General features: G+C 40.0%; 1 protein-coding gene across 1 annotated transcript; it reads right to left on the bottom strand.

Annotated features, from left to right (window-relative positions):
• Window positions 1-2112: 2112 nt before the first annotated feature.
• On the bottom strand, window positions 2113-24916 carry c4b (complement C4B (Chido/Rodgers blood group)). The gene is made up of 41 exons (XM_080038783.1): window positions 24824-24916; window positions 24376-24541; window positions 24063-24285; window positions 23859-23929; window positions 23671-23759; window positions 23497-23579; window positions 23308-23395; window positions 20963-21086; window positions 20679-20823; window positions 17628-17740; window positions 17373-17531; window positions 17096-17263; window positions 16804-16995; window positions 16464-16613; window positions 16254-16377; window positions 15123-15194; window positions 14802-15014; window positions 14565-14682; window positions 14195-14265; window positions 13958-14097; window positions 13631-13846; window positions 13307-13358; window positions 13090-13179; window positions 12799-13005; window positions 7481-7559; window positions 7124-7316; window positions 6912-7007; window positions 6471-6633; window positions 4993-5183; window positions 4676-4834; window positions 4521-4580; window positions 4355-4445; window positions 4110-4269; window positions 3906-3996; window positions 3621-3695; window positions 3449-3551; window positions 3267-3356; window positions 3058-3156; window positions 2842-2925; window positions 2590-2722; window positions 2113-2510 (listed from the first exon to the last, which is right to left on the bottom strand). Exons 1-41 carry the CDS (start codon window positions 24883-24885, stop codon window positions 2369-2371), a joined length of 5145 nt encoding a protein of 1714 aa, XP_079894909.1. The 5' UTR covers window positions 24886-24916; the 3' UTR covers window positions 2113-2368.
• Window positions 24917-25612: the final 696 nt, after the last annotated feature.

The following is a 25612-nucleotide window of genomic DNA, read 5'->3' as shown; positions in this document are numbered from 1 at the left end:
CAAATCAACCCGTTCACACTCTCACACGCCACACCTCAAATTTCTCAGGCGGAGAAATTAATCCCCAAAATAACATTTATTTTGCGGGACTTTTATTTTCAAATTCTTATTTTGAAACGCAGACAGACATGAGTGCCGTGACTTCCTCTTTCTGAACGCGCATTAACGTTATGCTTTGATGTGCACTGTGCATTCGAAGCGGGAGGCGAGCCTTCTCTTCTGAGGTGTGTGTTGATGGCCTGCCAACCAGGGCCGGCGGTAGCCAGGGGCCAGGGTGGGCCGTGCCCACCCAAATGTGGGCTGTGCCCACCCAATAAAAAAAAAAAAATGTTTTTGTTTTTTTTTAGGTGGAAGTCCAGACCCACTATCAGACGGACCTGTTCATTCGCTGTCTAAGAAAATGTCAAATAAAATTCAGACAATTAATTAATACTAAAGAATATACCATTACCATGCATTGCTTCTAATTGTATTATTGGGTGGGCAGGACAGCCTGCCTCCAATTGGTTACCCACCCGCTTATAGTGGTCACTGGTCAGCAGCGCCAGCCCAAGGCATAAGCGAAATGAGCGGTTGCTTAGGGTCCCGACTGCCAGGGGGGCCCCCGCAATTTGTATTTTTATTTTTTATTTTCTGTGTGTTTGATATCAACATCATATTATGTGAATGTACATTATCATACAATAAAAGGAATACAATGTTTTGGTAGATAGTTAATATCTTAATAATTGAATCAGTTCATCTGGGTGGTAATCCGAGGTTAACTGATCACGTCACGTTCAAGTCCATGGCATGCACAGTGTGTATTGAGTTGAGTTTATTTAAAAATATTTGAAAATGGGGCTGCCCTTAGTTGCCCATGCACTATGTAGGCCTATAGTCTATAGCAGGCCCGGTTCTAGACAGTTAGATTTGGGTGGGCCTGTAGAAATTTTAGGTGGGCACACTGGGCAGATAGCCCGAAGATGCGAGCGCGCGCAGAGCACGCAAGACAAAATTTATTTATTTTTATTGGGTGGGGACAGCCCACATTTGGGTGGGCACGGCCCACCCTGGCCCCTGGCTACCGCCGGCCCTGGTCTATAGCCTATTTCAGCCTCGTCTGTGGAAAAAAAGATAACTGGACAACAGAGTTCTTCTGCTTCGTTCCTCTCACTGCATTTAAATTAATTCATTATATTACAGAAAAATATGTCCCGTAAAAGAAAAAGAGCTCCAAGCCCATCCCAGAGGACCCTGCATAATATTTTATTTCTAATTTATATTTCTATGGAAAATCCATGTGTATTTCTTCAATAGCTTCTAATTCATCAGACCCAGTGTCTCCAAATTATTTGTTCACACAAAATTCCTCAGATTTAGCCTCTTAATTTTCCTCTCAAAGTGCACCAGATTCATGCATTTCACTTTAAAAAGGTAAAAAAAAATCTCCCGGGGGGCATACCCCCGCACCCCCTAGCAGGGTCGTGACCTCGGCTGGCTACTATTTTCACCCAGCTGGACATCAGAGGCAATAGTGGAAATTAGTGTGTATAGTATATAGCTCTGGACTACCACCATCCAGGTTGCCCAGTCCCAAAGCTTTCTCTTCAATCAGCTCAGGCTGCCTACAATTTAAAAAAAAGATACATTATGTTGTATATAATGTATAGTATATGTTATTCATAAACATTTGGGGAAAAAAACATGCAAGAATCAAAGTTTATTTGCATATTGTGTTCTACACAATTCACAGTAAATGTGCCAAAAAGCAGACGCAGAGATCTTACAAGGGCTAAAAATGTTGGCTATCTGCCCAGTGTGCCCACCTAAAATTTCTACAGGCCCACCCAAATCTAACTGTCTAGAACCGGGTCTGACAGAGACCCCTCTCAGATTCTTTACTGCCGGTAAAAGAAAAGAAAAAAATCTGCAGGAAAGCTAAATCTAACCAGTGCACCAAACTGAATCACACTATTTGGAAAGACATGAAAAGGCAAATGTCTGTTGGTGGATGCACTTTTTTTTCTTCTTATCTAAACATGTATGTATCAAGTCAATGCTCAAACCAATTATACACATACAAATAAACAACACAGCAAAGGTATTTGCTTTACAACATTATGAGTTGTTATTTTTATTCAAAACCTGGTACTTGTATTGGACATAAGGAAAGGACTAATGGTTACATCGTGATTTGTAAAATGTGTTGAGTCAGTTTTTACACTTACTGTCACTGGCAATAATGTTGGATGTATGGATATTTATGCTTTCATGACTCATGATTATAAACAGTTAGATAGTAAAATAAGACCTCTGAACAGCCGTGCTGACTGTTACAATCAACAGAAAATGCAAGAAAAATGTGGCTTTGTTGTACTTGTCTGTTTCACTGTTTGCAGCCATCTAGCTTGTACTCAGCTACAAATGCTTTAAACCTTTCACAGGCACGTTCACGTGCAGATTTCTGACAATCGTTTTCCAAAGGCTTTCTTTCAACCCAGGTGTTTGATTCCAATAGGTACTGCATCCTGCAAAAATGAGTGAGAGAGTGAAGTGAACGATAATCAGTGTAAAATTATACATTCATTAATATTGTAGACTACTTACTCTCCAATAGCATCCGTTGTAAAGCCGTCCTTTCCCATGATGAGATACTGTTTTCCCAAGCCTAACTTTTCTTTACAGTGACTTCTCTTAGCAAACACTCGAACAGAACCTTCATCCACAGCGATGTCTCCATCTGGTAGACAAATGATTGTCAATTACGTATATTTATGTTTTTATTTATTATTACCTGATGGCACACAACCAATTTAAGGTCAGTGTTTAAGCATCAGCTGAGGCATGCGGTTCACTTACTTGATCTGAGTACCTCCTTGACATTCATTTTGTACAGCTCAAAGTTGCTCTTCATGGAAATATTGACGACCTCAACAATGTAGGCTGAAATAAATCAACAACTGGTCATTTGCACAGTTCGCACAATTCTGTCATAGTATCATCATGTCAATGAATGGATTCCTGACAGTCAAGTTATTATACTTTGTGGCATAATTTCTTGTGTGCAGTACTGACCATAATCTGCAACCGGGGAGAAGCAAGCATGTTCTAAACGGTAATTCTTTCTGTTATTTCCAACTATTTGGAATGTATCTTGTTTTTTATGGCAGGGTCCTAAACAAAAGATGAAAAGTATACCATTTTAATTATGTTAACCTGAATGGAAAAGCTACATTTATTACAGGGACTAATTGTCAACAAGGGACTTATGAGTAATTAAATACTTTCTGCACATTGGCACACATCTCCTGAGCACAGTTTGGAGACCATATTGCTTCTTCTGGGGGCAGAGTACAACACAGTGCACTTTATGTCTGCGAGGAAAGCACAAATAACTCATCATTAACTGGTAAATATCCACTTTAGTCTGACAAGAAATGCAGAAAAAATCAAATAAAAGGCTTACCTGGTTCATAATAGTCATAGAACACAGCTGGAGCAGGCTGTAGAAGGGCAATTGGAACTCTCTGCATTGCATCAAAACTAATACATTCCTCTGGGTTGAAGAGCTAGAGTGAGAGAGGACATGTTTAGCACTGGACAACACATTTGTGTATGTAAATACATTTACGTCTTACCTTATTGAAGTAGAGCAGCACTCTTCCATAGCTGACTTCATAATGGGAAATGTACTGTTCAGGTTCCCTTTTTAGCTATGAGGAGACAAAGTTGCACATATTGGTGGATCTCCTTAATAGTAATTTGTTGCTTTTGTTTTAAGCAAACTAAGCTCTAAGCTGTACTAAGCTCCACCCCAGTTCCTCGCTGCTACTTTGGCCTACATATCCCCCCTACTTCCCGCTTTATTGGGAAAATTAATTGGACATGACAATGATGAAGAGGAGTTTAGGAGCATGACTTACCATTTCCAAGTCCTCAGTTTCAGCTTCAAATCCACTCAGAAGTGTGATGTCAGCAATACCCATTCCTGTGAGATTTCTGCTCAGGCTTTGGCTACACATAGGAAAGCATTGAAAAAAGGAATGCTGATCAGGATTTGCGACTTTTCCCAACAAAATTCATTGTCTCGTGAAAAGCAAATGTGATGTGAGTCTTATTCAACTGACCTGACACAGACTTTGTAGGTGATAGCATTTAAGTTGCTATCAGCGTCTCGCCTGTTTCGGGTGCGAGCGTCAAACCACTCAATCGCTGACCGTGTCACCCGCTCATTCTCCTGTTCGTTTCCATAGTCATCATAGTAATCATAATTGTTTATGATCTTATCTAGGGAGACAAAGGTCAATATGACTATAGCTTTTTTTTCTCCAGCCATTTGTGTGGTTGTGGTTTGTTGTTGACAAAAGCTCACCAGTGTATTTCACTTTTCCTTCCACTGTTACTCTGATAGACACTTGGTTACAATGGTCCTTTGGTTCCATTAGATAGTAAACCTTTTCAACCTGCCAAACAGATTGGTGATTTACTGTCAATTATGGATCTCTTTTAGCATATATAAAGGCATTAAACAAACTTACTTTTAGCTTTATTTCGCCTTTTCCTGTCAAATGCACACTAATGTTGTTTCCAGCAAATTTCTAGGGACAAAAGACAGAGGAAAAGAGTTTCCAATTAATGAATTTGGATATTTAAATGGTTATTAAAGTGTAATGCTGACAATGCTCTGTGATACCTTAAGGTCTGTTTCCACCTTCTCCCACTTATTTTCCAGTTGCAGCTTCACAATGTCTCTCTTTCCTGGCACTCTGAAATCTGCTATTAGATTTGCTTCGGGACTGACGGGCTTATGGAGATCATACTCTGCGAGGGCTTCCAGTGCCATGAGGGTATCCTAGGTGTGGTAATGAAAAATTAATAACACTTTTAACATCTACTGTGAAGAAAAATCTGGACTACACTGTATGTGGAAGCACACAGGGGATACAGGGGCTATATCCACAGACAGGGATTCTTTGGTTCAAACCGTCCTCAATCTAGGGTCCAAATCACCTGTGATGATTTCCAGCCTCCTTCACGGTTTTCTTGGGTGGTTAACCAGCAGGCCGTTTTTTCCGCTGAGCTGGTATGCCCAAGTTTCACTGCAGTTAGAAGGGCATAGGCTGTAGTCTCCACTGTAATGGCATCTGCACTAGCTTGATTCTCTGGGCTGGCATTAGCTGTCCACAGATAACAGCCATTCCCTAATAATTAGGTCAAAATACGCAAAATAGAAAAAAAACAAATTACACTTTACAATAAGGTACACAAAATTGTAGTACCTGCTACATAGATATGTGTTACCTACTACATAGGTTTTTTTTTGTGTTACCTACTACATAGGGTTTTTTTGTGTGCTACCTAACACATAGGTTTTTTTTTGGTGTGTTACCTACTAGATAAGTTTTTTTTTGCTACCTAACACATAGTTTTTTTTTGTGTTACCTACTACATAAGTTTTTTTTTGTGCTACCTAACACATAGGATTTTTTTTTGTTGTATTACATAATACATAGGTTTTTTTGTCTGCTACCTAACATAAGATTCACCATCCTGACTTATCTTAGGCTGCAGTTTAGAGAATGAACCTATGTGTTAGGTAGCACGAAAAAAAAACATTATGTGTTAGGTAACACAAAAAAAAAACTTATGTAGTAGGTAACACACCAAAAAAAAAACCCTGTGTTAGGTAGCACAAAAAAACTTATGTAGTAGGTAGCACACCAAAATAAAACCCTATGTGTTAGGTAGCACAAAAAAACCTGTGTTAGGTAGCACAAAAAAAAACTTATGTAGTAGGTAACACACCAAAAAAACCCTATGTGTTAGGTAGCACAAAAAAAAATGTGTTAGGTAGCACAAAAAAAAAACTTATGTAGTAGGTAACACACCAAAAAAAAACCTATGTGTTAGGTAGCACGAAAAAAAACCCTATGTAGTAGGTAACACCAAAGAAAAACCTATGTAGTAGGTAACACATATCTATGTAGTAGGTACTATAATGTTGTGTACCTTATTGTAAAGTGTTACCCAAATTACAACTAATTAAAAAAATAGCATATTGTCATTTAGCTAAACTTGACATTCTGACCACAACAAGAATGGTTGCTCTAAGTGTCAGGTAATATGTAAATAAATGTGATAAAGTAAACTGGCCAACTGACCATGCTTCTGCCACATACTGTTTACATCATGGCAGCTATCACTTTAAAAGTATTGGGTATATTAAAGCAATTAACCATTGCTTAATGGAAATCTAGTTTTGTTTTTATTAATCTGTCAGGCAGTTCATTCACAGGAGTTGCAAAAAATATATAGTTTCTTAATTGATTTCACTTAACCAACTACATTGATAGCTTTGTGATATATACAGTATATATCAACCCAGTCTCACAATGAAATGTGTAATAGCTACGTTGGTCCACAGCAATATCATATGAATTCATATGTTCCCCATGTCGCCTAAACCTTTATGCTTTGATTGGACCTGCCTTCAGTAGCCATTGTGTGAAGTTTTGTCCAGGTAGATGAATGATCTGTTCCCTCTGGCATGCAAACTGCAAGGCAGTAGGCTGTGACAGCAACAGCATAGGGATGTTGAAGCTCCTCAAAGTGGGACAGGAGATATGTTGTTGATCTTGAAATGCTTGCTTCCTGGTGGAAAGTAGTATCAAGGCAATCAGTTTGCACTCAATATTGATTGATATCATATCATTAGTTTTGAAGATATATTTCATTGTGCATATCTCTCGGTAGATGTTGAGATATTTCACTGGAAAGGTGAATACACTGACTTGCTTAAGGCCCAAGAAGAAAAGTCATCAGTATCACAAAGTCATTTGGATTCATATTTCAGGCAGCATGCATGTTTGCATAAAATTGCATGACAATGGTTAACAAAAGTTCCCCAGTAAGTATTTAAAATATCTCACCGCATTATTTTTCAATTCAGTTCTCAGGAATTGAAGGGACCGTTGAAGTGCAAGAGTTATGTAAGCCGTCATAGATGCATCTTGGTCTTTGTTTTTCTACATTAAACACCAAGAGACAACATTGTTTTCAAAGCGCTGCAATTGAGTTTGTTGCGACATACAATACTGATCAAATAGATATACGTGGATGTTGGAAGATGCAGTAAGTTTACCAGAACTCCTGTGTGAAGCACTGGATTTGGGTCACTGAATGACCCGTCAGGCTTCTGTATTGAGAGCAAGTAACTGACTGGTTGCCTTATCTCTTCATCTGGTACAACCTTTGCCTGCCTGCCCTGTTGTTCAAAAGCCACTGTCTGACGCTCCGCCACCAACGATAGCACTTTCAATACATAAGCAGTCAACCTGACGACAAGAGGAAGAAAAATAAGGGATAGAAAAGGTGACCGACAGAAGCTGATTTACAATTTAACATATTGGAAATGAGAAAATTATTTACTTTGCAAGATATTGAAAGTAACAACCTTATACATCAAAAATCAAAAAGGCAGTATAAAGCATTCACTCACCAATTACTAGCTGCCACTGATCTCCATGATCGATAAGATCCTGTCTTTGTCTCTTTCCTTTCCAAAATCCTCATAAAACCTGGAAAAGAAAGAGTTGAAATTGTTTAAAAAAACATTTCCAAAGCCATTGTAGTTACCCGTAGTGTGAAATGTTCCCGGGCCACATTAACCAGCTTTAAATGGGGGATACCGAGGCGTTCCCAGGCTAGCTTGGAGATATAGTCTCTCCACCTAGACCTGATTCTTCCCTGAGGCCTCCTCCCAGCTTGACGTGCCTGAAACACCTCCGTAGGGAGGCGCCCAGAGGGCATCTGGTAAGGATGCCCTCTGGGCGCCTCCCTACGGAGGTAGGGAGGCCACCTTAACTGTCTCCTTTCTACGCAACGGAGTAGCAGCTCTACCCCGAGTTCCTCAGGAATGACTGAGCTTCTCACCCTATCTATAAGGGAGACCCCAGCCACCCTCTTGAGAAAACCAATTTTGTCCGCTTGTACCCGCGACCTTGTCTTTTCGTTTATTACCCAGCCTTCATGACCATAGGTGAGGGTGGGAATGTAGATCAACCGGTAGATCAAGAGCTTTGCCTTCTGACTCAATTCTCTTTTTGTCACCATGGTGCGGTAAAGCGAGGCGAGGTCAATACCATCCCGGCTTATCTCCCGCTCCATTGTCCCCTCACTCGTGAACCAGACCCAGAGGTACTTGAACTCCTTCACCTGGGGTAAGGACTCATTATCTACCTGGAGTAGACAATCCATGTCCTTCAATATCACAAACAGGATTTGTGATAAAGATAGCCTTTGCGGAAGCCAACCCCCACAGAAAAAGCTCTGCCTCTAACATTGAGGTTCTGTAAAGGCCAGGACACACCAGTCCGACACGTTCCGACTACCCAAAAACTGGAGTCGCCGTTTCAGGAAGCTCCAGTCTTTCCGTCGCGGCCCAAAAACACACCGAGAGGACTGCTTATTTTCCGTACGCGCGCGGGACGTAATGTCTCCACAACAGCAGGCGGCGTTAATCTGTATTGTGGCCCGAAAAAATACGAAAGCCGGAAATGATGGGACAGCTCTCTAGAGCATAAACATAGATAGAAATACGTATTTATATTTATGGACCATAAGAGCACAATTTTTAGCAGAGAGTGTCGAGCATGGTGTCGAGCAGTCAACAAGGGTTGATGCATGTGAGTACTCGCAAAACGAAACGAACAAACACATTAAAACGATGGCTAGCTGTTGTTAGCTGTTTGTGCTACCCGCCTCACTTCCGGGCTTCACTGATTCGCTAGCCCTCCACCAATCAAATTGCTCCAAATGAAAGACGGTCGGCCGCCGATTGAACATGTTCAATTGAACATGTTCAATCGGCGCAAAACAAGCCCGACTACCTCTACGTCGGCCGACGTCACGGCACATACCAAACAGATTCGTGTCCCGACCCCCTACCGACACTACGACGGCGATTATCTGGCCGGTGTGTCCTGGCCTTAAGAGCCAATTAGGGCTCCACAGTTGCTACCTGGACAGACAACCCGTTTTTGACCACACACACAGTCACGTCATGTTTTGTATGTTGTTTATTTTTAACTGCAAGTAAGACTCAGACTTTCATTCATCAAGATAAGACAGAAGTGCGTCCAGAAATAAATCGCAGTTAACAGTATCACGGGCCTAAAGCTTGGGCTTAGCCTCTGGGGCATGTTAGTCTGATTCCGGAGTTCTTCCCCCATCCTTATGAGCATCTTTATGTTTGAACTAGTGCTGTCAAACGATTAAAATATTTAATCGCGATTAATCGCATTAATGTCATAGTTAACTCGCGATTAATCGCATTTTTATCTATTCTAGCCTAAATGTGCCTTGATTTCTTTTTGTCCCATTATTTTTTCTAATTTTAATGCTCTTATCACACCTATTCTCTACACCCTTGTAATTCAGTGTAGGCCTATTTCTTCTAAAATATCATAATTTGCAATTCAGTGCAAATAACCCACAATGTAGATCTCCCTCCCCCCCAAAAAAATAAACAAACATAATTGGAACTTCTTTTTTTATTTAAAAACCAAACCATAAAACAACATAGGCTATATAAAACAAATTAGTATTCAGGCTAAATTAAACTGGTTGTTGTAGGCCTAAATGTTTTGGGAGTCTTTCATCCACGGCTTATTTCAGACTGTGTGGAGTGGACACACACAGGCTTGTGTATGTGGGGTGGTTGCTAGGCGCTGCTGCCGAGGCTTCAGTCGCCCTTCGTAGCGAAAATTAAAGTGAAAATGAATGACTGCCGGCTGCCACTAACATTCATGGAGGTTTTAGTGGGGGCGCAGAGTTATAAGTAAGACTTCTGCAAATGACAAGCATTATTTTCTGTTCTTTTTCCGCGAACTCCCACTATGTCCCATTACAGAGACCACGCACTTGGTAGGACGCAGTCTCGCGGTCTATGAAGGCTATAGCCTATGAAGGCCGATTTTAAGGCCGATTCCAAGGCCAACGAGCCTTGTTAAATGAGACGGTCAGACTCACACACAGAAGAAGCTAATAGTAAAGGTCGCGCAGCTGAGCTAGGAAGTGCTAGCTTCCGGTTTCTGCTTCAAAATAAAAGTCAGAATTGACTGGACGTTTAGCCGTTTTGCCAGTTAAATTATTTTAATGTGAAATTACGCTGTAGGACATGTTCCGTTTGAATGAACAGTAACTTAACTGTGAGCCATATGTAGAGTTTGTGGTGTTTCAGTTGTTCAAACATTACTGGTTGATTCAACAGTTTGTGAAAAAAACACAATGTTTGCTAGGCCAAACGCGTTAAACTGACAGCACTAGTTTGAACATAGTTTCAGTTATAGACAACTTGGGTCTAGATCATGGTCTAGATCAGTTACTCCCAATCACGCCTTTCCAGTTGTCTCCATCTTTGCCCACATGCGCGTTGAATTCTCCCAGCATGGAGTCTCCAACTGGAGCCCCATGCAGGACTTGTCAGGGTCTCCGAGAAGCCCGAATACTCTTAGCTGCTGTTCAGTCTATATCAGGGGTTCACCTTCTGCAAGCTGGGCCCCCCCCCCACCCCCCCAAATCTGGGTCATTGCAGTTGGGGCCCCCCCACCACCCCCCCTCCCCCCCCCCCCCCACACACCACCCTACACAGGTAGATAGCTAGATAGCTAGATAGCTAGATAGCTAGATAGATAGATAGATAGATAGATAGATAGATAGATAGATAGATAGATAGATAGATAGATAGATAGATAGATAGATAGATAGATAATCTATTATTGTTATTATCACAAGGGCTATGCCAGTGGCGCACCTTTGAGTTGAACATTGGGTTTAGGGTTGGGGTCCGGAAATTTCTTATATTTTAACGTTAAATGCATCATTCGGGTGCACTTTAAAAGCTAATTATGAGATTGTATCAATGAGACACTGAGGAAATGTTTTTTTTTAAATCTCCTTAGAAGAGAAGAAAATAGTAGCCTAAATAGAAACGTTTAGAATAGATACAAATGTGTGATTAATTGCGACTTAACTATGACATTTATGTGATTAATCGCGATTAAATATTTTAATGTGTGTGTGTGTGTGTGTGTGTGTGTGTGTGTGTGTGTGTGTGTGTGTCTTAGTCACGTGTGTGTTGCAACACAGTTATGGGTACCTAGAAAGCCCACTGAGGCAAATTGCTATTTGTGATATTGGGCTGTATGAATAAATCTGATTTGCTTTGATTTGATTTAGAAGTTAAAATTTAGTAGCTATGGTAGTATAGTCTTTAAAAAGACTGTTTGTGGGATTAGTCTTTAAAAAGACTGTTTTGGTTTTGAAGTAGGCAAGTAAATCGATATCAAGATTGATAACAGATAGACCAGCGAGAGCTGGCACAAGCGAACTTGGCAAGAAACTGGAGTGACTGGAGCAATGTGAGTGAAATGCAGTTCAATTTATTTGCTGTGGGAGTGAGTGAAGAAACAGGGTGGGAACAGCAGCGACCATGCGCATGCACAATTCATTTGCAGCCTGGACGCGGAGTAGGCTAGTGGCTGTATCTCGATTCAGGGGTTGCGGTCTACGAAGGCTGCATTTGAAGACCGATTGCGTCATAGCGGCGCGCAAAGGTTGTTCCATTTGCAAGGCTCCTTGCAAGGCTCCTCATATGCGGCCGAGAAATGCAGCCTTCGTTTCACGGTTTTGAAGGCTGCATCAGATGTATCCTTCGCAGCCCAACATATCCCATGATTCATTGCGTTTTTTTCAGAAATGGCATACAATAAAATAAAAAATAACAAAACAGCAACGTGTTGCTCCATCTTCTTAACTTTTATCTTCCTTTCTTTTTTTCTTGTACTTTTTTTTCTTTTCGTCTGGTAGGCAACTTCTTTTTCTTTTTTCCTCTGTTGACAAAGCTGTTTCCGTTGGCAGCTATCAGGGTTGCTAGGCAGCACAGGAGCGGCGAGTCGTCACGCAAGGTAACGGCTTGTTACGCAAACCGGAAATGCTCGTAAACGGAGACTTGCGGAGACCGTCCCGTTTAACAACGCTCGTTCGGCCTTCGAATCGGCCTTCATAGGCTATAGCCCCCCGGTTGAGAACCACTGGTCTATATGCACAGACAATAGTCCCCAAGGGAGGCATCCCTCTCGTCCACTGGGGTAAACTCCAATGTAGTGGCTCTCAGCCGGGGGCTTGTAAGGATTGTGGTGGCCGAATTCCCCATGGCTTTGACAAAGACAAAGGCGGCAGACTGGACTTTTCATCAGTGATCAGGTTTATTCAGAGGAGATTTCCATCAGACATCAGACATAGGATTTCATAGTAGCATAGTAGCAGCAGGCTGAGGCCGCAATGGCACTCTCGATAGCCCCAACCAGTGTCTTATATCTCTGTGTGAGTGGGGTGTCAGGTGTTTATTAACTCGCAAATAGACATGTAGTCTCATCCCAACAAGTACCAATAACAAACCCTTACATAGACTGTTTTCGTCTCTTTAGCAGTGACCCTAAACCTTTAGATATACACGCTCAGCAACTCTGGTGAATACCATTCAAATCTACCACAGGATCCCTAGACCCACCCAGCGCATCACACCTTGAGCAACTCCTTCTCCCACAGAGAGGTGACGTTCCACCTCCCCAAAGGCAGCCTATGCCGCTATAGGGTCTTGTCCGTCTAGGCCCCCTGACCTTCACTGAGCACCCGTCAATTGTCATTGTCAAGAGGTCTATTTTCTCGTTCACTCTAAATTGGGGGCTTGGTCATTGAAACAAAGAGCGCATAAATGATAAAGACATTACACAGAACTGCTTGATGTGTTCCTACCATGCTCAATTTTATCAAGAGCATCATCTCTGGTACCAGGAGGCAGGTCGATCCATTGATCACTCAGGTCAAGGTAGCGCATGGCTAAAACGGCAGGGGCCAGTCCACTCATTGTCTGTTCTAAACATCCGTCTGGTAATTTGATCAGATTAGCAACTTTTCGAGGAGAAAGAATGTTCATCACATGTGAACTGCGAAATCCATCCCCTGTGAGACGAAAACACATAGAGAGTGAGACACTGTCATTTACAAAGTTCTGTGAATGCTGTGCTTGTGTTTCAGTGCACATACCCTCCAATGAAATGAAAATGTTGGAGGTGTGGTCGGGGACGGTGTCATCTGGTAAAATGCCGTTAATAGGTAAAGTCTCTGAGCTCTTCCCTAGACAGAGACAGAGAAAGACAGAGAAACAGAAAAAGTTGAATGAAAATGGAAATGGAAAATATATTCAAGAATAAAAATAATGACAATAAAGCAAGTATTTTAGGTCTATACTGAAACAACTCACCATCTAATTTAAGCGGGTAAGTTTCTTGGACTCTCTTTTCTAGTCCTTCTGTCTACAACAGGAGAAAATAAAGTGCCAAATGACTGTGTTCCTTGCCTTACACATGGACAAGTGTGTGTGAAAAAAACATGTTGCATTAACTTAACATTACATAACACACCTAATCAATTAGGTCGTGAAAGCTTTGATACACAAAGAAAGAAAATAGCTGATGTTATATATGTCTTTAACATTAAAGTGTTCATGGGTTTTGGGAAAATGCTGTTATGTCACATATTAAGGTCACACAACGGTAAGTCATTTTGCCAGTATCATGTCACTCACCAACACATTCAAAGTCTTCTCAACAGCATCTACACCAATCGCTTGCTCTATGTCAAAGAGACGTATCTTGATGGGTATGGATCCAGTTACCATGGGGACAACAGAGAAGGAGACAAGCTGGGAGGACTCTGGCTCCACCGTGACCTTAACATAAGCTGTAGTGGTGGCTGAGGCAGGAGAGCAAAGTCCTTCAGTTTGTTCCATGTGAACTGCCAACTGTACAAAAGTCAGGTGTCAACGGAGACAATATAACATTAAGAATTGAATTAAAATTTATACAGTTCTGATTTTAAGTGCCACTTGATGTCAACATTAGGTCATATCTACCTCTAGTGGTTGAGGTAAATAATTGTAGATGACAGGCGAAATGGATAGTTGCTCATATTTCTTTACTGAGTAAGGCAGTGTCAGAGACACAAATGCCTTCTTAAATGCTCTGATCTCGGTCGGCTTAACCACACAGAATCCTGAATGAAACACAGAGTAGGTGAAAGGCAGATATTGTTCATAGGTTCTTAAGTCGAATATCAAAGCTGCATTTGTGAAGTGGGAAGCTGGCATTACCAGTGGCTGCAGATAAAGTGACGATCTGAATCTCCCATGTGGTGATCGAATCAGGTAGAGTCAACATATGACTGGATTTCAATGGAGATAAAAAGTAATTGATTGTTGGTCAAATGAACCTAGCAAATGATTTGTCTACCTTAAGTTTATAGGAACTTAAGATAATGCATGTATCTGAATTTATTTACACTGAACAGTAAGAAAAGGAGAAATTTTCACTATTACAACATCATATATATCATTATAACAAATGCAAAAATGCAAACGATGGAAACAAAACAGAGTAGCACATTTTAAATGGCTAAAACCAGCCACTGTATTATTTAAGAATAAAATATTAATTAAAAACTGTCTCGAAAACACCTCTTACCTTTTTTTTCCATTTACATCAAACTCTGTGAACTCAAAGCTTGGGGGGAAAAATTGTCGAATATACTGAGCAGCAGTGTCCTCGAAGAACTGTTCGATATCATCGGCTGTGCTTGCAGCTACAACATTGTAAAATGAAAGGTTTGTTATTAAACTGTGATAATGATGCCACAGTTATTCAAATGTAGGGGTTTTAAATGCACAAGTATATAATGTATACATGAAAATGTTTTCTCACTCCTGCCAAGTTCTTTTAGGGCATCCTCTTGTGTCTTTTTCTGTCTCAGACGCTCTCCTTCCAGGCAGCATTTTAAAAAGGCTTCTGTACAAACATCATCTTCTTTCACCAGAGCGACTCTGCTCGCTCTCTCCTCACATGTGTGTCTCATGGGGTTGAGAGAAAAGCCTTGTGCACAACAGTCTTGCAAGTTGTTGTCGGAAAAGTTAGATTCTGAAAGGGGCATTCGGAGGAAAAAGGAAAGACACATTTTTATAGCATATTTGTGCATTGCAAAACATTGTATTAGACCAGAGTTGTAATGTCTGCATGTTCTTTTACTTAAAGTCATCAATTCCATTTGCAGGTCCACAGAGCGTATATGTCGCGCAGAGTTTGAATCACATTTAAGATCTGGAAAAGCAACATGACATCATTAAAGCCCAGCATGTGATAATTAAGTGATGAGCTCAGTCTGATTTCTTCTAATGTCGACAATTACTTTATTATATTTGATAGAGACGATTCAATTGACCATATTACAGAGCATGACACTGATGTATGGAGCTATTGCTAATTTCCCACTCAAACACGCACACACACACACACACACACACACACACACACACACACACACACACTAATAAAGGTATGGAAATACAATAAAATTCACATCATCGTAGCCATCTGGAATCAAGATCAATCATTCATGAAGAAAGAAAGCCAAATGTAGAGGTTTGATGAGATATTTTAGAGGAACCAATCACCATGTTCCTAGTTGGTCTGCTACTATTTTGTCTTCAGATATCTGAGAGGATTCTAACGGGCTAGAGTTGTATCTATTTTCTTAAATATGTGACAGGGATGTCACCGGATATTTGCTTTTTTATTATTATTTTCGGTGCCTGATTGTATATGAGTGTGAGATCTGATTGTAGATTGTGACGCTTCAGCCCATACAATTATACAAAAGTCAAAAATTAGATACAAATAATGAATAACTGGGTTGCCTTAGTGAGAAAAAGTGCCTGATTAATTTACATGTTGATTTATTTAAGCTGTGGATCAAAGATTATACCTAAGAAATCGAAATCATTGACCTGCTGAATTTCTTAATTTTGTGTTTTGACTTTAAACAATTCAAGTGAGCCCTCTTTGTTAATGGAGAAACACATATTAATTCAGATTCAAGCCTATGGTTATGTTACAGCCACTGATAGACATTATCCAAGTATAAACATTGTCTTCAAATGCAATATTCTTTGCAGTATTCAGCTTCTCCCATCTTTTTTTTTCTATTTTCCTAAAAAATATTTTTTTAGGCATTTTCAAATTATTTGAGAGTTGAAGAGGTACAGAGTGAAAATGGAACAGAGAGGGGGATGACATGCAGTGAACTGCTCTACCCACTATGGCACGGGAGAGCCTATTTGTTTAACATGTTAAGGGATTTAAACAGGATTTTGTTCATACCCTGTCTCCACCCCATCTGAGACTGAGATACAAAAGAGAGGCCCGCATCTTTGAGTACAGATTCAGGGTCAGATCCTCCACCGTATGAGCAGCCAAGGTCCGATGACTGCATAGAGGCAAACACCTGAAAAAAAGAATAAGAACACATAAAGTATTTATATAAATGACCACGGTGTGGTGTAACAGAGAGTAAGTGTAAACTGATGTTACCTGTTTGGCTGTGAGTTTGTTGTCGACATTGAGAGCGTAGATGGCCTTATCCACAGCCAGCAAAGCCACTCTGGCTTTCTGACCATGTAAATCAAATCTGAGCTCAGCCTGTTTTTTTTTTGCAGGTTCAAACAATCCATTATGTGCTACCTGAATTAAAGACATATTTTGCAGAGATATATAAATGCCATGGTCAAGGTTATTTCACATATACATTAAGCATCTTAAAATGTACAAAGAAATACACACACACACACACAAGCTCTGACTGGTAAAGTTGTGTTTGTCTACTGTCTATCACTCTGCACAGGCTGATCTTTTATCTGTTCTGTTTACTCACCTCGACATTTAACTCACATTCATCCCTGACATCTACCCACACCGAGTCAGCAATGATGTGACCATGCTGGTTGTAGAAGTAACCAATCAGACGGAAGGATGGCACCATTGCATGTGTTATCTGCAGGTTCTGTTTAACTGAGGAACCAAATTTGAAAGAGCCCTTATCAATTATGACCCCACGGCTTGAGACCTACAACACAATGAATGAAAAAAAAATGTTATATACAAAAGAGAACTTTGCTTCTCTTTGTCAGAACACACCATGTTTAATTTGTTAAGGCATGCCTCACCATGTAGTATATATAACCATCTGTGGGGCCATTGATGGTGTTGTACATTACATATAGTAAGTCTCCGACAGAATACATCTTGTGGGTAAAACTCAGGTAAAGGTAGCTTTCGCTTGGAGATGAAGCACGTTGAATTACTTTGATGTGTTGCAGGCCTTCTGCAGACACCTAATACATAAAGGGTGTAAACAGTTAAACTGAACCACGGCAAAATCTGATAGTTCATCAATTTAAAACAAAAACACCATTAATTTGTTAGTGGTTTAACAATACTGACATTGACAGTGATCCCAGCTGCAGTGGGAATATTGAACACAGTAACCACTGCCCCCTCCTGGTCAGTGGTGCCCACCCTTGAGTTCTCTGAAGAGGATGGTACATGAACTGTCACTTTCACACCAGATGCTGGGGAGCCATCTGGGAGACGCACGACCACCTTGAATAACAGCAAACAAAATATTTTTATTTACTCAAGCGTCACAGTCATGTAGCCTACATAGCTGTGTGCCCCTTTTGTTAGTTCCATGCTTACCACCACGTCTAAAGGATATCCAGGAATGAAATATGAGCGAGTTCGAGAGAGATCCATGGTGTATTTGTGGGAGATGATAGGGAGGAACATTTCTGCCTCTTGTGTTTCACCACCTGGATCAAAAAGTGCAAATTTCAGGTCCAGTGAAAAATAATAGTTCCAATATATTTATTTTCTTCTTCCTATATTCTCTTGAATACTAAATGGCAAAAACAATAGATAAATTATTATTATTAGTAGGGTAATGGTCACAGCAATATAATATCCCTTGTTTTTCATTTGGAACATCACAAAAATGCAATTGACGTTTGTAGTGACAAAAGGGGGCATTGGGAGACTTTTCGTTCGATGTAGTAGGGGATAACGGGTTTATATGCTATGTTTATATGTCACACAGGTTGGTTGTCACATTTGTTTTATCTCGCGACCAGAGGGCGCTGTCTCGGTAATGTTGGTATAAAAATAGCTTGAATTGGGATCAGAGGTCACCTACATAGTCTTCTTTGGAGTATGACAGCTGAATTTGAAGTGAGAGGACTGTGGTGATCTCAGCTGGCTGCTGTGCGTGTTCCTCCTCCTCCTCCTTCTGCCACTCCCCCCTGTCCGTCTCAGTTTTCCACACCTGGTCCTCATCACCAATCAACACACCTAGATCTACTCCTGTTTCCCCTGCTACGATTGCCAGATCGTACTACTCTCTACAGTGGTAATTATACGTACCTGGCTCCAGTGTTACTCGTTACCTAGCTCTTTAGTCTCTTGTTGTTTTTGTCCTCCTCCTAACTTGTGTTTCCTCTGCCTGCAGTATTCTGGACCACTACCTCCCGCCTGCCTACCTGCCTCACCACACCCCGGCTTCCTCATTCATTCCCCACCAGCTTCCCCACCACTATTCAAATAAACTTTTGTTCATCAAGCCTACTCTGCCTCTGTCTGCTCTTGGGTCCAGTACGAATCGTAACAAGGACTTTTTGTTTTTTTCATGTCAAATTGAAAATATTTAGCGCCTCAGTATTTTTCTTCTAGGCTTTCACACAATGGGTTTATTACAAAACACGTGTTACGGAAAGCTATAGTTTTTGTTAGCAAGCTAATAAGTTGTCAGATAGTTGTTAGCCTTGATGCTAGCAAGAAATTCCAGTTGGGGTTGGTCGTCACATATTCTTTGATTTTGCCAACATATGGGGTTGGTTGTGACAACCAACCCCATATGTTGGGGTTTGTTGAGGGCAGTCAAAGAGGTGAAATTGAACGACAAGTCCATCCCAGGCCAATAACTTTGGTATATGTTAAAGAACACTGGCAAGATTGTCCTTAAAAATAAATGAGCAAGAGGTTGCTGGAGAAAAAGTCCACCCATCCCTGTCAAAAGGCTATGTGAGAAACTGCCTAGTTTTCAGTGTGGAGCAGGAGTGTCAGCTGGAGAAATATTTAATAACTGCCTCAGATATTTATTTTGGCCTCTCTTTTTTGTTAGGATGCATTAAGTTATAGAGGCCTATTTATCAACTTGACAATGCAATTAAACATTCGATTTTGTTCTACCTTCTTGCCTTCTTTAAAAAAAAAATTCCCATTAAGATAACATTGTGAGAAAAAACCCCATAGTGTGTGACAACCGACCCCTTGATGTGTCAGTGTGTATTTGATGTATTGTCAATTACTTCTTCATTACAATGAGTTGGGAAATGAGAGGGATACACATTTCAAGCCAACACCTTAAGCTTCAATTTAATGTAGGAATGACTATTGAACAATGTTTTGGTGATGTGGAATTCTCCCTAGAGTAAAAAGTGTGCCTACTAACCCCGTTCTCCCCTACCATTAATATAAATTTTCAGCAATTTATATAGTTTGTTGGATTATTTACGATATAAATAATACAAGAATAAGACATATTGTATACAAGAAAGCGTGTATATTTTGAGTCAAACTGTGTTATTCTGACACCTTTCTCATTAACATTTTGCAACATCAAGAATCATTGCAAAGCATAATACAAGTGTATATTCTGTTTTTTCACCATAATAGTGTATTTCTGGCACAGTGGCTTGAAAAAGTATTCATACCCCTTGAACTTTTGCACATTTTGTCACGTAAAAACCACACACGTACATTTATTTCATTGGGATTTCATGTGATAGACCAACACAAAGTGGCGCATAATTGTGAAGTGGAAGGAAAATTAAACATGGTTTTCAATTTTTTTTATAAATAAAAAACTGAAATATGTGGCGTGCAAAAGTATTCAGCCCACCTGAGTCAATACATTGTAGAACCACCTATCGCTGCAATTACAGCTCAAAGTCTATTGAGGTATGTCTCAACCAGCTTTGGCTTGTACATCTGCAGACTGACAATTTTGCCCATTCTTCTCTGCAAAATAGCTCGAGCTTCAGATTCAGCGTCAGATTGGATGGAAAGCGTCTGTTAACAGCAATTTTCAAGTCTTTCCAGATCTTCTCAATTCTATTTAGGTCTGGACTTTGACTGGGCCATTCTAACACAAGACTATGCTTTGATCTAAACCATTCCATTGTAGATATGGCTGTATGTTTAGGGTAGTTTAGGCCCTGAATGTCCAGACAAAGTCCAGACCTAAATACAATTGAGAAAATCTGGAAATACTTGAAAATTGCTGTTCACAGACACTTTCCATCCAATCTGACGCTGAATCTGAAGCTCAAGCTATTTTGCAAAGAAGACTGGGCAAAAATGTCAGCCTGTACTGTAGATGTACAAAGCTGGTAGAGACATACCCAAATAGACTTGGAGCTGTAATTGCAGCGATAGATGTTTCATATTGACTCAGGGGGGCTGAATACTTTTGCACGCCACATATTTCAGTTTTTTATTTATAAAAAAAATTGTAAATCACATTTCATTTTCATTCCACTTCACAATTATGCGCCACTCTGTGTTGGTCTATCACTTGAAATCCCGATAAAATAAATGTACTTGTGTGGTTGTAACGTGATAAAATGTGGAAAAGTTCAAGGGGTATGAATACTTTTTCAAGCCACTGTATATATAATTGTGTGTATAACATACTTTGTATGTTGGTGACAAATACTCCCAAGTAGAGCTTTGCTTCTCTTTTCTGTAATTCGGAGAGGGTTACGTTGTACTGTTTTTGGAGCTGAACACGTAGGTCTGTTGTCTGAAGAAAAGCAAGTGTAGTTCCATCCTGCTGGAGCTGCAAGAAAAATCATATAAGGTCGACTTTCAAGTAGCCTGTAGATAGTTCCGAGACGCAATATGTTGCCACATTATCTGATCTCAGATCTCAAAAAGAGCTCCATTTAAATTTATGGAATAGAGATCTGTTTCCTCACCGAACCAGTTAACTCCAGTTCCCTTATGTAGACACGCTTCATTTTCTCACCATGGGTTGAATCTTTTTCTACCACTCCAAATCGGCAGTGGTAAGCTCCTTTAACTTTCTCACCATGTGAATACCTAGAGGACAAAATAGTCAAAATAGTTTAGAATTGTCACTGTTTCAGTTGAAGACAAAAATAGTCTTATACTAATCAACTTATTATAAAATATGTGGACTAGTGTTCAGCTTTCCTTATCTTATTTAAAAAAATCTGCATTTATGAAGATATTTTATATTTGAAAAGGTTTAGTAATTGACATAATTACCCAAAACTGTAGCTCTCAAGAGGTAGGCTTATGACCATTCATATACAGGTGAAACTCGAAAAATTAGAATATTGTGCAAAAGTTCATTTATTTCAGTAATTCAACCTAAATGGTGAAACTAATATATTATATAGACTCATTACATTCAAAGTGAGATATTTCAAGCCTTTATTTGTTATAATTGTGATTATTATGGCTTACAGCTTATGAAAACCCCAAATTCAAAATCTCAGAAAATTAGAATATTACATAAAATCAATAAAAAAAGGATTTTAAATACAGAAATGTCGGCCCTCTAGAAAGTATAATCATGCATATGTACTAAGTACTTGGTTTGGGCCCCTTTTGCACAAATCATTGCCTAAATGCGGTGTGGCATGGATGCTATCAGTCTGTGGCACTGCTGAGGTGTTATGGAAGCCCAGGTTGCTTTGATAGTGGCCTTCAGCTTGTCTGTATTGTTGGGTCTGGTGTGTATCATCTTCCTCTTGACAATAGTCCATAGTTTCTCTATTGGGTTCAGGTCAGGAGAGTTGTCTGGCCAATCAACACAGTAATACCATGGTCAGTCAACCAGTTACTTGTGATTTTGGCACTGTGGACAGGTGTCAAGTCTTGCTGGAAAAAGTAATTCAGCATCTCCATAAAGCTTGTCAACAGACAGGAAATATGAAGTGCTCTAAAATATCCTGGTAGACAGCTGTGGTGACTTTGGACTTGATAACACAGTGAACCAACACCATCAGATGACATGGTGCCTCAAATCATCATTGACTGTTGAAACTTGACAGTGGTCTTCAAGCCCCTTGGATTTTGTGCCCCTCCACTCTTCCTCTAGACTGTGGAACCTTGATTTCCAAATGAAACGCAACATTTAATTTGGATCGGTGATGATTTGAGGTATCATGTCATCTGCTGCTGTTGGTCCACTGTGTTATCAAGTCCAAAGTCACCACAGCCATCTACCAGAAGATTTTAGAGCACTTCATGCTTCTGTCTGTTGACAAGCTTTATGGAGATGACAATTTCCATTTCCAGCTAGACTTGGCACCTGCCCACGGTACCATAAACCACTGGTAACTGGTTGACTGACCATGGTATTACTCTGCATGAATGGCCAGACAACTCTCCTGACCTGAACTCCATAGAGAAACTATGGACTATTGTCAAGGGGAAGATGATACACACCAGACCCAACAATACAGACGAGCTGAAGGCCACATCAAAGCAACCTGGGCTTCCATAACACCTCAGCAGTGCCACAGGCTGATAGCATCCATGCCACGCCGCATTTAGGCAATAATTCATGCAAAAGGGGCCCAAACCAAGTACTTAGTACATATGCATGATTATGCTTTCTAGAGGGCCGACATTTCTGTATTTAAAATCCTTTTTTTATTGATTTTATGTAATATTCTAATTTTCTGAGATTTTGAATTTGGGGTTTTTATAAACTGTAAGCCATAATAATCACAATTATAAAAAATAAAGGCTTCACATATCTTACTTTGCATGTAATGAGTCTGTATAAGATATTATTTTCACCTATAAAGTTGAATTACTGAAATAAATGAACTTTTGCACGATATTCAAATTTTTCGAGTTTCACCTGTACTATGCCTATGACACACGCCAGTTGTCGTTGAGCACTAGCATTAGCAGCTAAATTAATTATTTTAACTGTTGGCGGACTGTTACCACTGCGAAACGGCAAGTTAATAACGTGTGAACCTTTACCAGGTGGCAGGAAAAATAAATATGTAGGATATAGCAATATGTAGGCCTACCTACAGTTTAGATCATAGATTGTATATAAAAGGTTAAGATAAGCTAATGCTAACAGGTATTAGCCACAACAGTTTTTTGTAAGCATTACCTTTGACAGCACAAACTTCACAAGGCAATGGTCTGTAGTGTAAGTGTTTTGATTCCTCCTGGTCTGTAGTGGCCAAACGTGATTTATGAAGCTTTTCTTGTTATGAAACAAGAAAATGTTACAGCAAAGTAGATTAAATGGAAAACCAACACTTACTTGGCCACAATGCCGAAGTCAATCCTTTCTGCGTTCAACAAAATGTATCGCTGCTGTATTTCGATGTTCACCTCAAAACTGGGTAAAACTAAAGAGAAAACCCATACAACAATTATTTTAGAGTGAACAAGTGTCATCCGTTTATTTAAAAAAGTTAAACATTTAAAAACTTAAACTGAATTAGCTTACCGAATTTTTGGACTTTGAACTCTCGGTAAGCAGCATTGTCTTTATCGCCTTCATACTGTGCTGTGATCTTCCATGTGCCCATTCTTTGAAAACAAAACGTATACATTCTCACCAAAGGAACCTGCTTGTTCTGTCATTTTTAATGCAGTTTATTGTAAATATTTTATAACATACTTAGAGACATCAGGTATTGGGAATGTGCCTTTGAATATCCCTCCCTCCGCTATCCTTAGGGACTTCATTATTCTGTTTCCAGCAGTGTTCTGTCATAAAATATCAAAGGTGTGAAATAAAGCCATGGAACTCCACTGTGCAGATATTTCATAGTCCCCTTTAGTCCTTAAGAAAAGGCATCCACTTACGAATACTGATATTTGGAAAGCTGTCGCAAGAGGCCTGAATGTGGGGTCAAGGGTGAAAATCCTGTACCGGACTAAAAGAGCGATCATTAACATAAAATGGCTTGTCACTTAAATCACTGTTTCTCATCAGTCACATTCCTTAGAGAGTGGAGAAATATTTTATATTGTTTTACATTTCATCACATTTGTTGGCTTTTGTTTTACCTTTCTGTGTAGGGTTGTAGATTGGCTGATCAGTCTGAATGAAGATATAGCCGCTGCGCTTTGATACCAGGACCCTTGTTGACTTCCTGCGAGTGCCAGTGCCAGTGCCAGTGCGAGTGCCAGTAGGAGTTGGAGGGAAGGAGGCGCTCTCAGCCCACAGATTGAGGTAGTTGAGCTTTTGGATGCTATCTTGAGGAAGTCGTGACAACATTACCCTGTCTATCTGTACGGATTCAAATACAAAGTTTGGTTTAATGACATCTCGGTCAGTTCTGCTCAAGTTATTTAAGGGATAAGTGATCATTTCTCTTACCATGAGCTCGATTGTTTGTATCCCCGTTTTGGTAATAGTTTTCTTTGAAGATAGAAGACCCATGGTCTCATGCTCCAGGTAGATTGTAACATTATGTTGGTTTATCTGGACAAACACTTTCTCATTAACACCCACACGAAACACCCTGGGGGCAGTGATGAGGAATCTGCACACAAAGGTGAAATACACTCACTGTATTGCTATATTTTGCATTAGTAAAAGTCTATGATGACAAACAAGCATCTGCAATGCTGCATATTTAGTTTGACCTATTACAGAATGACATAATAGTCGCCTACTTTTAACATGCTGAAAACACATTTACGTTGTATTAGTGATTTAGAATTTTACAAGAATACAATTCTATCTTAACCAGCTTTAAATTAAAACGCAAAAAGATTGGCATAACGTTAGAAAATGTAGAATCATGTAGCTTCTCGACATTTACCCATTGCCTTCTGATTCCACAGCCAAGATCAGGAACAGCATCGAGAAGATGTAGAACTTCATTGTGCAGCTCCTATTCCATTGCCTTGTTCTGACCAGGGTTTTTGAATAACTAAAGTTGTGTTAGTCATCCACCCTTGTATTCCTCAGTCGTTGGATCTATCTGCTCCCTCCCTCTTTCTTTTCCTTTTTCCTTTTTTTTTAACTCAGTGCTTCTCAAATGGTGGGGCGCGCTCCCCTGGGGGGGGGGGGGGGGGGGGGGGGGGGGGGGCACCGTGAGTTGCGGGCTGCCTTGATTTCCAAATGACCAAAAAAAACACAAATAGTTTGAAATACTTGTTGGTTCAATAGTGTGTTTTCTACATAAGGAAAAATTTGATCTAACAGATTTATCTTAAACATGAGGTTAACAAAACCGATCAGATCACATTTAAGACTATATAATTTTTTCATTTTAACAAAGTCCCTTTTCTGTCACTGCATGACTGGGAAAGTGTATTAGGTGTTTGTTTCTATTTCACAATGTGTAGCCATTCCCTCATTGGTCAATGCAAGTCAGACGGATTTCCCCCAAATCATGTGATTTACAAGAAATCAAGTTTGGGCTCTTTGGGTTTGGGATGGAGGGGGTGCTGTTGACACTGCAACATGTGGTTCAGGAATGATTTGAAAAGCAGAGCCAAGTGTAACTGTAAACTCCTTTGTTGCAATGGAACAGTTAAACGATTTATGACAGAGGCACAAACTATTATCAGCAAGTAACAAATATATACATAGCAATTCAACATTG

The sequence above is a fragment of the Ammodytes marinus genome, assembly GCF_949987685.1.
Source record: "Ammodytes marinus genome assembly, chromosome: 13".
Taxonomy (NCBI): domain Eukaryota; kingdom Metazoa; phylum Chordata; class Actinopteri; order Uranoscopiformes; family Ammodytidae; genus Ammodytes; species Ammodytes marinus.
The sequence above is the reverse complement of the archived record's forward strand: the minus strand, read 5'-3'. Positions and strand labels throughout refer to the sequence as shown.